Source organism: Melospiza melodia, chromosome Z (genome assembly GCF_035770615.1).
Source record: "Melospiza melodia melodia isolate bMelMel2 chromosome Z, bMelMel2.pri, whole genome shotgun sequence".
In the NCBI taxonomy this organism is placed as follows: Eukaryota; Metazoa; Chordata; class Aves; order Passeriformes; family Passerellidae; genus Melospiza; species Melospiza melodia.
The window spans coordinates 78618221-78630942 of NC_086226.1; the positions used below are offsets into that span (position 1 = coordinate 78618221).

The following is a 12722-nucleotide window of genomic DNA, read 5'->3' on the forward strand; positions in this document are numbered from 1 at the left end:
AATTTAATTTACTTAATTTTGTAAGTAAATTTGGAGATAACACTAAATTGGATGTGCTGGAGGGCAGGAGAGCTCTGCAGAGGGGTCTGGACAGGCCAGATCCATGGCTGAGGGACAGCCAGGGGCAGTGCTGCGTCCTGCCCTGGGCTCACAACAACCACATGGAGCTCCAAGAAAGGTTTAAACTGGATATTAGGAAAAGTTTCTTCACTGAAGGGGTGGAATGGGATGCCTGGGGAGCTGATGGAATTATCATCCCCTGTGAGTTTTCCAACCAAACCTATGTGGCACCTGGGGACATGGTTTGAGGTCAACGTGGCGGTGCTGGACTTGATGCATCATCTTTTCCTACCTTAAAAATTGTGTGAGTCTATGAGTTTGCCTTGTAGTTTTAAAGATACTTTTGAATTCCCAATAAATGGCAGTAAAGAGGCAGGGCTCAGTTGTGCTCGCAAGGAAAATGCTTCTTTAATTCTCTAATTAACCAGTTCTGTGTTAAGTGAAGCGCCATCTCACAAAAAAGTAGCAAATAAAGATGTTTAATTATTAACATTTTTTTAAAAATTTTTTTTATTTCAAAGGGAGAGCTTTTTTAACTCTCTTAGTGCCTGAGTCTGTCCCAGTACCTGTTCTCAAACCTCTTTCTGCTGGTACCCATTGCATCAAAGGCCAGTTGCATTTATTGGCTCCAGGTCCCTTTTTGCAGAGTTGTCACTTTGCTCTGTGTGACTTTGTCCTGGTGCAAAGCTGGTTTAAATAAATGAAATGTAAAGCACATTTTGAGGTCTCAGTCTGGCAGAACTGTTCAGTTGAGTAACAAAAAAAAACCCAAACAACACCAAAAAACTGAATTATCTTTAATAACTGCTTCTCTTGTGACTTCCTTCCAGCTGAACAGAAAGCTGGGGTATTTCTCAATCTTCCTGTAATGTGATAGGCAAGTCCTGCAGGGGAAAGACTATATAAAAAAATAAAACTTTCTCATTGTGCATTATATTCATCACACTGAATCAGAACAGGCTGCTTTTATCATTTGCAACTGAAAATATTGGCTCAAATATTGTTGAATACTGTTCCTTCCATGTAACTTCTTATCTGGAAAAGGAATGTAAATGACAAGGTCAGCTGCATGAGAAGAAAGCATAAAGTTGCTGAGAGAGAAGTTGAATGACATTTTTAAAATACAAAAAGGTGGTCCCTTACCCTGTCTTTAAATATGTTCTTTAATTAATTTTGTTTTTTAAGGAGAGCATAACAAAAATGTCATTGTGCTACCAGGAGCTTTGCTGGCTGCAACTTCTGCTGTGGTTAATTTTGTCTTTCATTTCTATTCAGACAGAAATGGGTGTTGCTGCTGTTGTAGAAAATATTCTGTAATAATTTTTTTTACCAATCTGCTGTAATCAGTTTTTTATGGAAATTTGGGCTTGGTGTGGCATCTACAGCGTCAACTCCTGGAAGAAAAATCAGCTCCCATCTGGGAGATCCTTCTGTCTGTTAATCTTTAGAGCAGGAGTGGGATTAAGAGGTAACATCTCTCACCTCCCAGTTCTTCTGTTTTAGGGGAAAAAAGGAAGAATACAAGGATGCTTTTTTTTTTTTTTTCATGAGTTTAATGCAATGTTAAGTGTCTGACTGGACTTTTCCAGCCACTTTTTTTTCCTCAAGAAAATCCATGGGACACTACTGTGACTTCACCAGACAGTTCTGCTGTGCCGCTGCATCAAGCACAGAAACTGGGTTAGTGATGTGTGTGCTGAACTGGACCATGCATTTTCCTCTCTATCTGCTTCAATATGCCTTCTTCAGGTAAGTAAAGATGTCTTTACACCGAAAAAAAAAACCCAACCCAAACAAAAAACCAAAACCAAAAAACTAATTTAAAAAAATTGAAATAACACAGATGATCTGGGCCAAGCCACTGTGCTGATCTCTGTGCACAGACCTTGCAGCTTCACTTGAACAAATGTTTCCCTGAATGTTTTGCCACTTAATTCCCTATCCACCCTGATTTGTGGTTTCATGAGGCAAAGCCAACAATAGCACTCATTAAGAATAACAATTCTTTCAAAGAATTTGAGAGCGGTAATAGCGTTCTGAACAAAGCTTACCTAAAGTCTGTGTTGTAGGCATTAAAACACTGACAGCATCCTGACCCAGCTAGATTTGCTTTATTTCTTTACCCCTGGCCAGCAGATATTTATTTAAAATCTGGAATTCTGCATAAGTGAGTGTTCAGTCTTCATTCCAAATAATTATTTACCATTAGGAAGAGGTATAAAAAAAAAAAAATAAAGCATTACAGGTTTTAGGCTATCACAGAGACTGTGATCTTATCTTCAGAGCCTTGTTTAGTTTTCTCAGGAAGAGAAGCATTTATTCACAGCCAAACATGAGCAACCCCAGCCTTGTCAGACTGATGAGTACAGATCTGCAGGTTCATGGCTTTCCTACACACCTTGGCTCGTTGTGTAAGTGCCTTTCTATTGGAATGAGGCTGTTATTGCTTTATATCCCCATGATTCTCCTATCCCCATGACTGACAGTCACAAAGAACATTGTTAAATAACATGCTCACAGCTAGACTGGTCCACAGACAGAATAAAGAAATTTAACAGATTTGACTTTGTGTACAAAGCTTTTTCACCCCCACAGAGCACACACAAAACATCAGATAATTTCTTGTCTGATGGTAAATACCCATAATACCTTGAACTTTATGAATAACAAATTATTAGCCTTCCTGCTATGTCTTCCTTTTGATTTTCAGTTCATGCAGTTTTTGGAAAACAAAGCACATGGTGGTACTGCCATCCATGCACAATTCTAAGAAATTCATCTGTTCAGAAGGGCTCTGTATCAATTTCTAATTCTAGCAGCATTTGGCAATGAGGTTTTGCTAGTTATTTAAAATAAGTGTGTCTCTTCTGGGAGTGAAGGATTGCTGAATGAATTAGGCATAAAACCAAGGGGAAGCAGATAAAGTCACCCAGGAATAAGGTCTGATTTTACACTCCAAATTCCATTTGGTCTCCATAGAAGACTGTGTTATTAAATATTTTTAATTTTTTTTTTTGTCTCAGTGCTACCATGAGAGGTCAGGGTTGGCACACACTCTGCCAAATCCTACCTGTCAAGCTGGAGTTTCTGCTGCTTTAAAATAATGCTGTTCTTCATGCAAGATGTGTCCCTGCTTCCTAAAACTTATCCGATGATCTCATTCATTATGCATGCAGAGCTTTCCCTACACAAAAGTAAGCTGTAGAGTTAAATTCAGCCTGGTATAATGCAGGATATGTTGGCTAAGTTTGAATTCACACCAGCAGAACGTGCACTTCACTGAAGAATGTGGTGCTTCTTTGTGGAAAAGTAGAATATCTTTTTTTTTTCCTGAGTGCTATGTACTATACTTTTGACAGGAAGATTATTGCAATTTGTGTAATTTTTCTCTTGCGCATGCTAGAGTCATAACTGAAGAATCTTCCTGTCAGACCTTCCCTGCCAAATAGGAAACGGGTAATACAATTTTCCAATCACTTTGTAGCATTTAAATAATGTGCCAATTTGTAGACCTCATTGCACACAGATTTTAATAATCAAAACATTGGTATAATGGACCTACAGATAAAATCAAATGAGGAAATGCCATTGCTGCACTTTAGGAAGCAGAAATAAATATTGGTTACTGTCCAGCTGCCTAAAGAAACAGTACTGTAGGAGCAAGAAATCATGAAAACAACGCACTTTTTAAACCTGTTTTGCATTGTTAATTACCATAGTTTAATACTTTAAACAATAAAAATGTTTGCATCACTCGATGATGCAACAATTAACATATTTGCAGAATCCATAGGGTCCCTGCTCACTAAACACGTTTGGCAGCTCAGCAAATGCCACAGATGCCTGCATCATCCATGACTTGAATTCTGACTGTGGTTTATCCCTCTGCACTCAGTCTGTAAATCCAAATTGCACGTTCCTGGGTGCTGGGTGCCCGACCCCTACGGGTCTGAGGAAAAACAAACCTCCTTCAGTGTGCAGCTGCAGCCCAAATCACACGATTGTCTCCTTGGAGCTCCTTTTGAGGGGCTGCAGGCCCAGCAGGGACTGCTGGGTGGAGGGGCCGTGGGCAGATTTTGGGATGAGGAGCATCACCCGCTGATTGTTCCGACGCCACTCGTGGTACAGCCGGCAGTGGTACCTGAAGGACACCTGGGGACACAAGGGACACGAGCTGCCTTCAGTCACTGACACCCTGCGGGGGCCCTGACGGGGCTCCAGGTGCCTCCCAGTGGCACAGAATGGGTGAGAACTGCTGAAAAGAGAGAGCCACCATGCCCAAGCTACCAAAGCACAGGAGACAAGCAGCCTGTGACTGTTTTACCTCTCATTCCCCTTTTTTACCGCCTGAAAAATCAGACATCCCACCTCTGCCTTTCCCAAGAGCTGTTGGCATTGATGGAACAAGAATTTGGGACATCCTCTCTTGCCTCAGGTTGTTAAATTGACTAAGAATGTAATTGTTTGCAGGTAGATGAACACAGGTGTGTTTTACCTTGTAATACTTTACTGCTGAATGCACCAAAGTTGGGCTTGCACAGAGGCAATGAGCTGACAATGTGTGTGCCTCAATTTAGATTGTCTCTGGAAATTATTTTTTGTTGTGGTTGTTATCAGGTGTTTCAGCCTTTATGTGGAAATATGTGATTGCTTTGGAGATGCAAGATAGCTTGGCCTCATGTTTTAAAAAATAGTTTATGACTTGTTTTAGTGGCAGCCAAGCATTGTGGGAGTTGTAGCTGTGTAAGAGGACGTGTATGTGCAGTTAAAAAAAAAAAAACAAACAAAAAACCAAAAAAACCCCCCACAAAAATACTAAGAAGAAACTGTAAATTTTGAGAGAAATGTGCCAAGTGATGACTGTTTTCTTCTTAAGCTGTGGGCAGGAGTTGACCCATGCACTGTATCCTTTCCATACTGCAAAAAGAACTAAAGAAATGTACCTTTCAATTATGTCCTACAATGGCTAAAAAATACTTTTTTTTTTTTTTTTAATTAGATCTTTTTGCAGTTGTCTGAGGGAAACATATAAATCTTTGGTTTACTGAGCAGTTTTTTGCAAAGACATCTTTTCAGACTGATCCCCACAACTTTCAACCTCCTCTCCTCCCCCTGAAGGAAAGCATCCTGCATCTTTCTCTTTCTGTGGAGCAGTGTGTGTGAAGGAATATGAGAAATCTTTTCTCAAAATACACTGCAGGAGGAGCAGAAATCACTTGGAGTAGTGAGGAGGGTGAAAACACCCCAACACCTGCAAAGGGATGCCCTGTAAAATGCAGTGACAGCTTCAGGAGAGTGAACTGGAGCTCAGGTTGGGTTTTCAAGCGGCACAACATGAAGTTCTCTGAGTAATAGCTGCAGTGTTAAACTAGGTATGTATGTTATACAAGAGAAAGCAAAGTTTTAAAATTTAAATTAAAATTAAATTACTTTTAAAAGTAAAATTTAAATTTAAATATAAAATCTTAATCTAAGTAAGAATCCCCTTTTGGTGTCGGGAGTTTTCTTCTTGGGAGGACCAGGTGCCTTTTTTGGTGGGTGTGTGTGGGTGTTAAAAATACAGAGTAAAAAGCAACAGTGTTTTATGGATAACTTGTCTGTTTTAGAGGGAGGGATAAAACACCTTCTGGGATGCTAAAAATAACAGCCCTGCTGCTGCTGCTCACTGCTCACTGGGACAAATGTGGTGTGTAAATAATCTGTATGCCAGCTTTTGCCTCCAGAGAAGGAAGGCTGATTTACTGGAAGTAAAACAAAGTTTTAGTTCTCTTCATTTCCCCAGGACCTAAAGGAATATTGTGTCATCTTGTGTGTAATTTACCCCACAGCTCTGAACCTATTCCCTGCACAGCCATAGCTGTGTAACAGGATTCTCCCACTCCTGAAAGTGACAGGGCATGTGCTGCTGAAGAATTCGATGAAATTAACACTTCTCTGTGTGTGGGACCATTCCTTCCTGCACATAAGGGCAGCCTGGAGCCCTCCCCGAGGCAAACCCAGGCTGGGGCTTTCCTGCCTCACTGAAATGAAAGTTATTTTGCCTCCCAGCTCCAATTATTTGGTGATTCACTCCCATAAAGGCCTTCCTTGCCTTGTCCTTCTCAAGTGCACACAGTGCTGCCTTAGCCCATCCATCTCCTACTGCCTCAAATAACAACTTAAAATGGAATTATAGCTGTCCACAAGTGAGCGAGCATCAAAGATACTGAATTTTTATTAAATCAACCAAGGTATGTATTTATATAAGGCTCAGTATCACTAGCATGTTCTCAAAGAGCTAATAGCACATTTTCCTGTGTGCTTTAGAAGGGGTAAAATTTATAAAGTGAATGTAAGGGATTTTTGCCTCTTAGTCTGCAAATGCAACATCCAGGGATAGAGACCAAAGTTGGGATACTGCATTAGTCTTAATAAACAAGATTGTGTCATGGCTGAATTAAATCCACCTGAAAAAATGCCTTTTACCACTTCCAACAATTTGGTGATGGTGAATTAAGTGTGCTAGGTAAATTGTTCAGCATTTTGGTTTCCAAGACAGCCACACACAAAGCAAATTTGAACAATATTTGCTTGCATACCAGGCACATCTACACCCAGCACTTCAGGAAAAACAAGTGTGGCCTCACTGCTGGAGTACGCGGCCTGTCTCAGGAGAGTGCTGCTGCCTCACAGAAAAGCAGAAAACAGCAAAAAAGATGAACTGCACGAGGCTGAGACAAAGCTCTGAGCTTCCCCTCCTGCCTGCATTCCTCCGTGGGTGAGACAGTGTTCACAAATGTGCAAATGAGATTTCCCTTTCACAGCTTTCTTGGAGATACTCGTGAGGAGGTGTGGGGTTTTTGTGCTCCCCTCACACCCCTTTTTCCTCGGGGCTCAGCTCAGGGAGTGTTTCTTTCTCCACCAATGCAGTTTTATTTTAAGGTGCCACCTCCTCAGCAGCTTACACAGGTCCAAATCTGCTGGAAGGGATCTGGGTATTTATGGACGTAGCCAGTGAGGGGCAAAGCTATGTGCTGGCCCTGCGAGATGTGGCCATGCCACGGTGTCCTGGCTTGACTATATGATGCTTTTATCCCCAGTTGTCATGTTCTGTTTGTGCAGAATAATGAGTTTTGTACCTTTAAGATTTGTTCCAAGAGTAAAGGAGGGGAGAGAAGATGCAGCAGTTTGTTTTCAGACACTGCACTCACTCCTCCATATGCCTGCTCCTGCACTGTAATGTCTGCAGATGGACAGACAGCGGGACAGGACTCTCCTTTGCTTTTAGTTAGTTTTAGCCAGCTGAGGCAAAGAAGTTCTCTGGACTGTGGGGTTTTTTTCCCTTTTCTTTGGCCCTGTTCAGACCTGCTCTGGCCTGAACACCAGCAGAGCACTGGCAGCTCACACCTGAGGCCCACCAGGCCGGGCCTGGGCCGCGGCATTTCCAGCACCCCTGGGACTGACAGGAGACTGAGTGAGCTGAGCCACAGCCCATGGAGGGGACTTTGTGAGTTTGTCTCTCTTTTGGAGCAGCAAGAGGTTTTATTGATTGCTTAATAAACAGTTTTTTCTACTTTTCTCCAAGGAGGTATTTTCTCCTGGCCCGGTTGGTAGACAGGCCGCTTGAATCTGCTTTCCTAGAGGAACCCCTTTGGGGGTTCTCTCCCAAATTTGCCCTGAATCAGGACACACATATGGGCAGGCTGGGCTTTTCCTGCCCCAGCAGCACAGCCTGGCACCATCTGAGTGCATTGCTGTGTGTGCTCCCCGTCTGCACCCACCCTGCTCTTCCCACTGCACAAAAAGAGGTGTGAAATGTCAAACACAGCATTAACCTGGGGTTCTCAGGGAGCTGCTACACCATGACTTGATAAACACCCATTTTGGCAGCTGTCCCCTGTGCTCCCCTCATTTCTGCTGGGCCAGCTGCCTGTCAGTGCACTGGGGCCAGTAAATTATCTCAATTCAACACCTTGACAGAACAAGTGGCTCTCAGGATGGATTGGCATGAGAGTGACTCATGCTGGGGTGCAGGATGCAATTTAACGTGCACTGGAAAAGTAGCTCTGTTTTTACAGACCTGGGCAAGTGTGTGTTCTGACTTCCCCCACATCCAACACTTCTGAATTGTAAAATTGGCAAGATGTTGCATTAGAATTAAATCTGAATTCTCTGTGACAGCCAAGTTATTCACCTAAATCTATTTTTTGTGTGTGTGTGCTGTGTCTTCATTCTTTGCACATCACTTTTGATGAAACTCCCTCCTGTAGTGTGGATTCTTTGGGGTTTTAATGTTAAGGTTGGCATTAAACATGTGAGATGGTATTTTTTGTTTGGACTCAGATGGTTTTTAGTTTTTATCTGTATTACAGTCCCACAAACTGAGAGTTCTATAGTACTTCACTCTAACTAAAAATGGAGCTGTATCTCTCCCTTTACAAGGCTTCTAAGGATAAACTGTCTAATTAAGAAATTACATCTATATTATTTTTACTATTAACTTAATAACTGACTACTTGTGGCCTGCAATGTGGACTTTTTTATCTAATTACAAAATACTACCTAAACTCATGAAGAAGAAGGTGAAGAAGAAGGACAAGTCTTCACCCTAAAATCTCCATCTGGTTTTATATATATTACTATATTCTAAAACTTTAAGTTCTCTGCTAGGAGATATTACACACTTTTATTCATACTATACACTCATAATCCCAGTTCTATCGTTCCATTTTGGAAGCCTTCTCCATGGCTTCAGGTGTTCTCTGCGGGTCAGTGCCTGTCAGCACAGAAAGTCCAAAATTCTCAGCATCCAGGGTCCCAACACTGCAGCATCTGTCTTGAACTCCCCCGGGCTGCTTCCCTGCCTCCCTCCTGCTGTCCCCACTGGTATTTGGCATTTGAGAATCCTTACCCTAAAACAAACTGTCTTTCTGGTGTCCCAGTGAGCCTGAATGGTGTGGAAACAAGAGGTTTCTTGCAGGTGCAGTCCGCACTCACCAGCACAGGGGACAAACAGAAGCAAAGCTCTATGCCATCGCGCTCTGTGCGCCCCATTTTCCTGTTTTTGCCCTTTCCCCCTGTGATTTACACAAACCCCCTGACACTTACCAGGGTCCAAAAGAGGTAAATAGTGAAGAGTGCCACAGTGAGTGCAATGAGGCCAACAGCTTCCAGCCTACTGCTAAAGTGCAGGTGGTCCACGGCTCCTCGCAGGCACAGCCAGCCGGAGACGGTGGCCAGCGGGGTGATGAACAAGAAGCACACCATGTCCCCAAAGAGAGTCCTCTTCTCGTGCTGGGGGCCCGGGTTCCTCAGCCACTGCACAGGCACAACACAGCCAAGGCACGTGTCAGCACAGGGAGGATTTATTTGACCCCCAGCTCAAGCACAAACCCAACCCTTGCAGGACTGAAGGCAGATATGGCTTTCGGCGTCCCCCAGGGATGCCTCTCATGGATCTGTAGGTTTTTAATGTATAGCTCTGTAGTGCTTTTCTATAGTTCCTCCAGAACTCTATAAATATTTACACTAAAAATTTTGAAAGCAAATCTAATCGCATCAAATCTGATCCCTTGCCCTTCTGAAACACCCCTGGAACCCCAAGAAGTAGAGTTCCTGCGTTCTCTGGAATTGGATTTTTATGTTAATTTTAAATACACGGGGAGAAATCAGTCTAGAACTTTTAAAATATATTTTTTATGTTAACTTTGAATACATGGGAAGAAATCAGTCTAAAACATTTTAAACATTTCTCCCTGTCACCCTGTGTATAAGAATCAAATCTTTTGGTGCAATTACACTTCTGGCAGCCTTTCTAAATCCAGTAATGGAGCTGCCAACAGGAATGTTTTTAGTTTATAAAGATTGAGCCTGAGCCTTTTAGTGGCTGGAGGTTTTTAACTAAAAGATTCTTTTTAGGAAAGGTATGTATGTGATTATTGTATTAATCATGATACCTTTAAATCTGTGCATAGATTAATTAATAAGGCAATTAAAGGAGTGGTCTTGGTTGAAAGGAAAGGGAGAAATGTTGGAATGTTGGGGGGCACAAGAGAGACGATGGACTTTGGACCTGGTTAACGTAAGAGATTTGATAACATCATGCCTTGGCAAAAGCAAACAGAGCTTTGAGGATTGCGAGAAGATTCAATTAGACCAGTTTGCCAGAAAAAGAAAATTACACCATCTCTGCAAGCAAGAGATGTTTAAAATGCATAAGTTTTTTTATGTGATCTTTAACTCAGTCATTATAGTGAAACATTATTAGCCTCCCTAAAATAGTATATAAATGTTTGTATCCCAGAATACATCAGGTTCTGATCACCAAATCAGACATCCCTGTCTCTCTCCATGACCGACAGTTTCCCTGCCCTCTCTCACATTTCAGAATAAGAAGCCAACCCTTTCTAACGGGTTCTTGGAATTCTCTTTAGCCTCACTCTCAAGAAGAGAACTTTTAACCAGGAAACCTTGTTTGTCACCAGAATTTGAGAGGCATAACAAAACGTAGGGCAAACAACCCCCTGGACCAACTCCAAGGGACAGACCCCAGGGCAACAGGTCTCTTATTGCATCCACCTGCTAAATATACGAATTAATTGACCTTATTATTAGTAATACTAATTAATTTTAAAAATTGTAGAAATCCTGTATCACTCACTTGCATACCTACACTTTGTGCACCTGAAAGTTTTCATTAAAGAACTGCTTTTCATCTTACTACTCTTAATATTGTTTTCCTTTGTATTTTAGGCAACACTAGAGACCTGAATTTATCCCTCTTGCTTCCTGCTGATGTCCACATTTATCTGTACCCACCATGTCATTTATTCAGCTGTGGTAAAGGCTGCCTTGAGAAATGTTTTATGTAGTGCAGCCCCTAGCATTTGCCCACTGGCTTCTTTGAAAAACTCCCTTCTTAATATGTAAACGTGCAGAAAATATTTTAACATTTCCCACGCTATTTTAGGATTTTTTTTTTAACATTCTGCTCATAACATTTGCAAAGCCATTTTCAAGTTGTTTTCAGATACCCCCACATATGAGCAGAGTTCAATGCACACAAGGTTATTTTTATTAAGAGGGCATTAATCTTGAGAAACAAAGTGCCTGAAAGTCAGCTGCTGAAGCAAAGGTTAGGGTTGAACAGCTATCAAGCCCACACACCCACATTTCTATAAACAGGATTTGAGATAGCAGAGGTGAAAGAAGTTCCTACAACAGTACATTGAGGTCTTCTAATTAAAAAAAATAAAATAAACCAAGCCAAACCTCATCACACAAGTCAATATTTGAACAGGAAAACTATCCAGCCCTGTGCTTTTTGCCAATGTGAGGTGTAGGGTTGGGTCAAACCTGTTCTGCAGCATCCTTTTATGGGTTTTGGGGGCCAGCAGAACCAGATGAGGCTCATGCATCCCTAAACACTTTGGTTCTCTTATTTCTGCAAGTGGGTTACACATTGGCAGCAGAAGTCCTGTCTCATGTACAACTCAGGAATTTACAACACAAAAAATACGTTCATAAATTTTTTTTTTCTTTTTTTTTCTTTTTATTCAGGATGTAGGCTTTTAACTTGCTTGAACACTTCTGAAGTGCTAAGGAAGTGCAAAGCACTTTAAACCAGCTACGTATTACTGTAAGCAAGAAGTTTCAAGAGAAGATGCCAGTTAAAGAGGGAGGCTCAAAACTGGTTTTTCCCTCTCCTTAACCAGGAGAGATAGTAACCAGCTGTGGTCAGTTGACCCCAAGAAGCAGCTAAGCCCCAGCACAGCCATTTCCTCCATCCCATCAGCATGAGGAGGAGAACAGCAATAGGCTACAAGCAGAGTTTTCTTCAGCAGAGCTGAAAATAAATGGACACACATTTACATTTGAACACCTTTTTATTTTACTGTTGCTTTAAAGGGAATGCTAAAAAGTGAGTAAAAGTCTCACACTACTTTCCTTGGAGCTTTGTATCCATTTACTTAAAAAACAGCACCAAGGGTTTGTGCACAACAGCTCCAGGTTATATCTGGTTGCTTCTGAGAAGACTGATTGCAGCCTTCCCCTTGTTTTCCATTTCCAGGAGTCCCTGCAATGTGAAACCACCAAAAAACCAAGAGGAGCGGAAAGCACTTGATAGCAGAGATTGTGCTTTTAAAGGTTTTAAAGACTGAAAAAAAAAAAAAAAAAAAAAAAAGCTTTTGTGAAAAGCAATTGTTTGAAAGGTGGCCTGGAAGAGAAATGCTGGGCACTTGTACACTTCTCCTTGACCTCAACAGGAATTGGAGGTGTTCACCTCTTTCCCAGGACAGACTTCAAAATTTTGGCACCTGTGCCACTGAAGTAGTGCAAGAAATAGTTCCCAGTTCAGAGCAAGGAGGAAGAACATCAGGAATGCAGGGAGGGAGCACAAATGTCAAGGCATGTGCTGCTATCCCCACCCTGTGACTGTCACTACACACAGTGCAGTGCACCTGAATTAAGGCAGCATTTCTCACTGTGCCATCAAACCCGATTGAAAGTTTGAGCAGATTAAAATGGTGTGGAGCTGCTTCACAGGCTGATGGCTGCCTGCTCCTGATGCCCTGTGGCACACGAACAAAGAGTCAAACCCAAGCAATTCAAATATTAGATGAGGCTGTGACAGGCAAGAGCAGTATTAAATAATAAATAAAGCCATCACAATTCTACATTCC

At 41.8% G+C, this 12722-nt stretch overlaps 1 protein-coding gene across 4 annotated transcripts in view; it reads right to left on the reverse strand.

Annotated features, from left to right (window-relative positions):
• Window positions 1-395: 395 nt before the first annotated feature.
• MARCHF3 (membrane associated ring-CH-type finger 3) overlaps window positions 396-12722 on the reverse strand; it is a 64827-nt gene continuing 52500 nt past the window's right edge. For 2 of the 4 annotated variants that reach the window (XM_063181243.1, XM_063181239.1), the window contains exons 5-6: window positions 9148-9357; window positions 951-4212 (exon numbers count right to left, since the gene is read on the reverse strand). In XM_063181243.1, the coding sequence (XP_063037313.1) occupies window positions 4054-4212; window positions 9148-9357 (369 nt within the window). In that variant the 3' untranslated portion in view covers window positions 951-4053. The other 2 variants (XM_063181240.1, XM_063181242.1) reach the window with 2 other exon arrangements.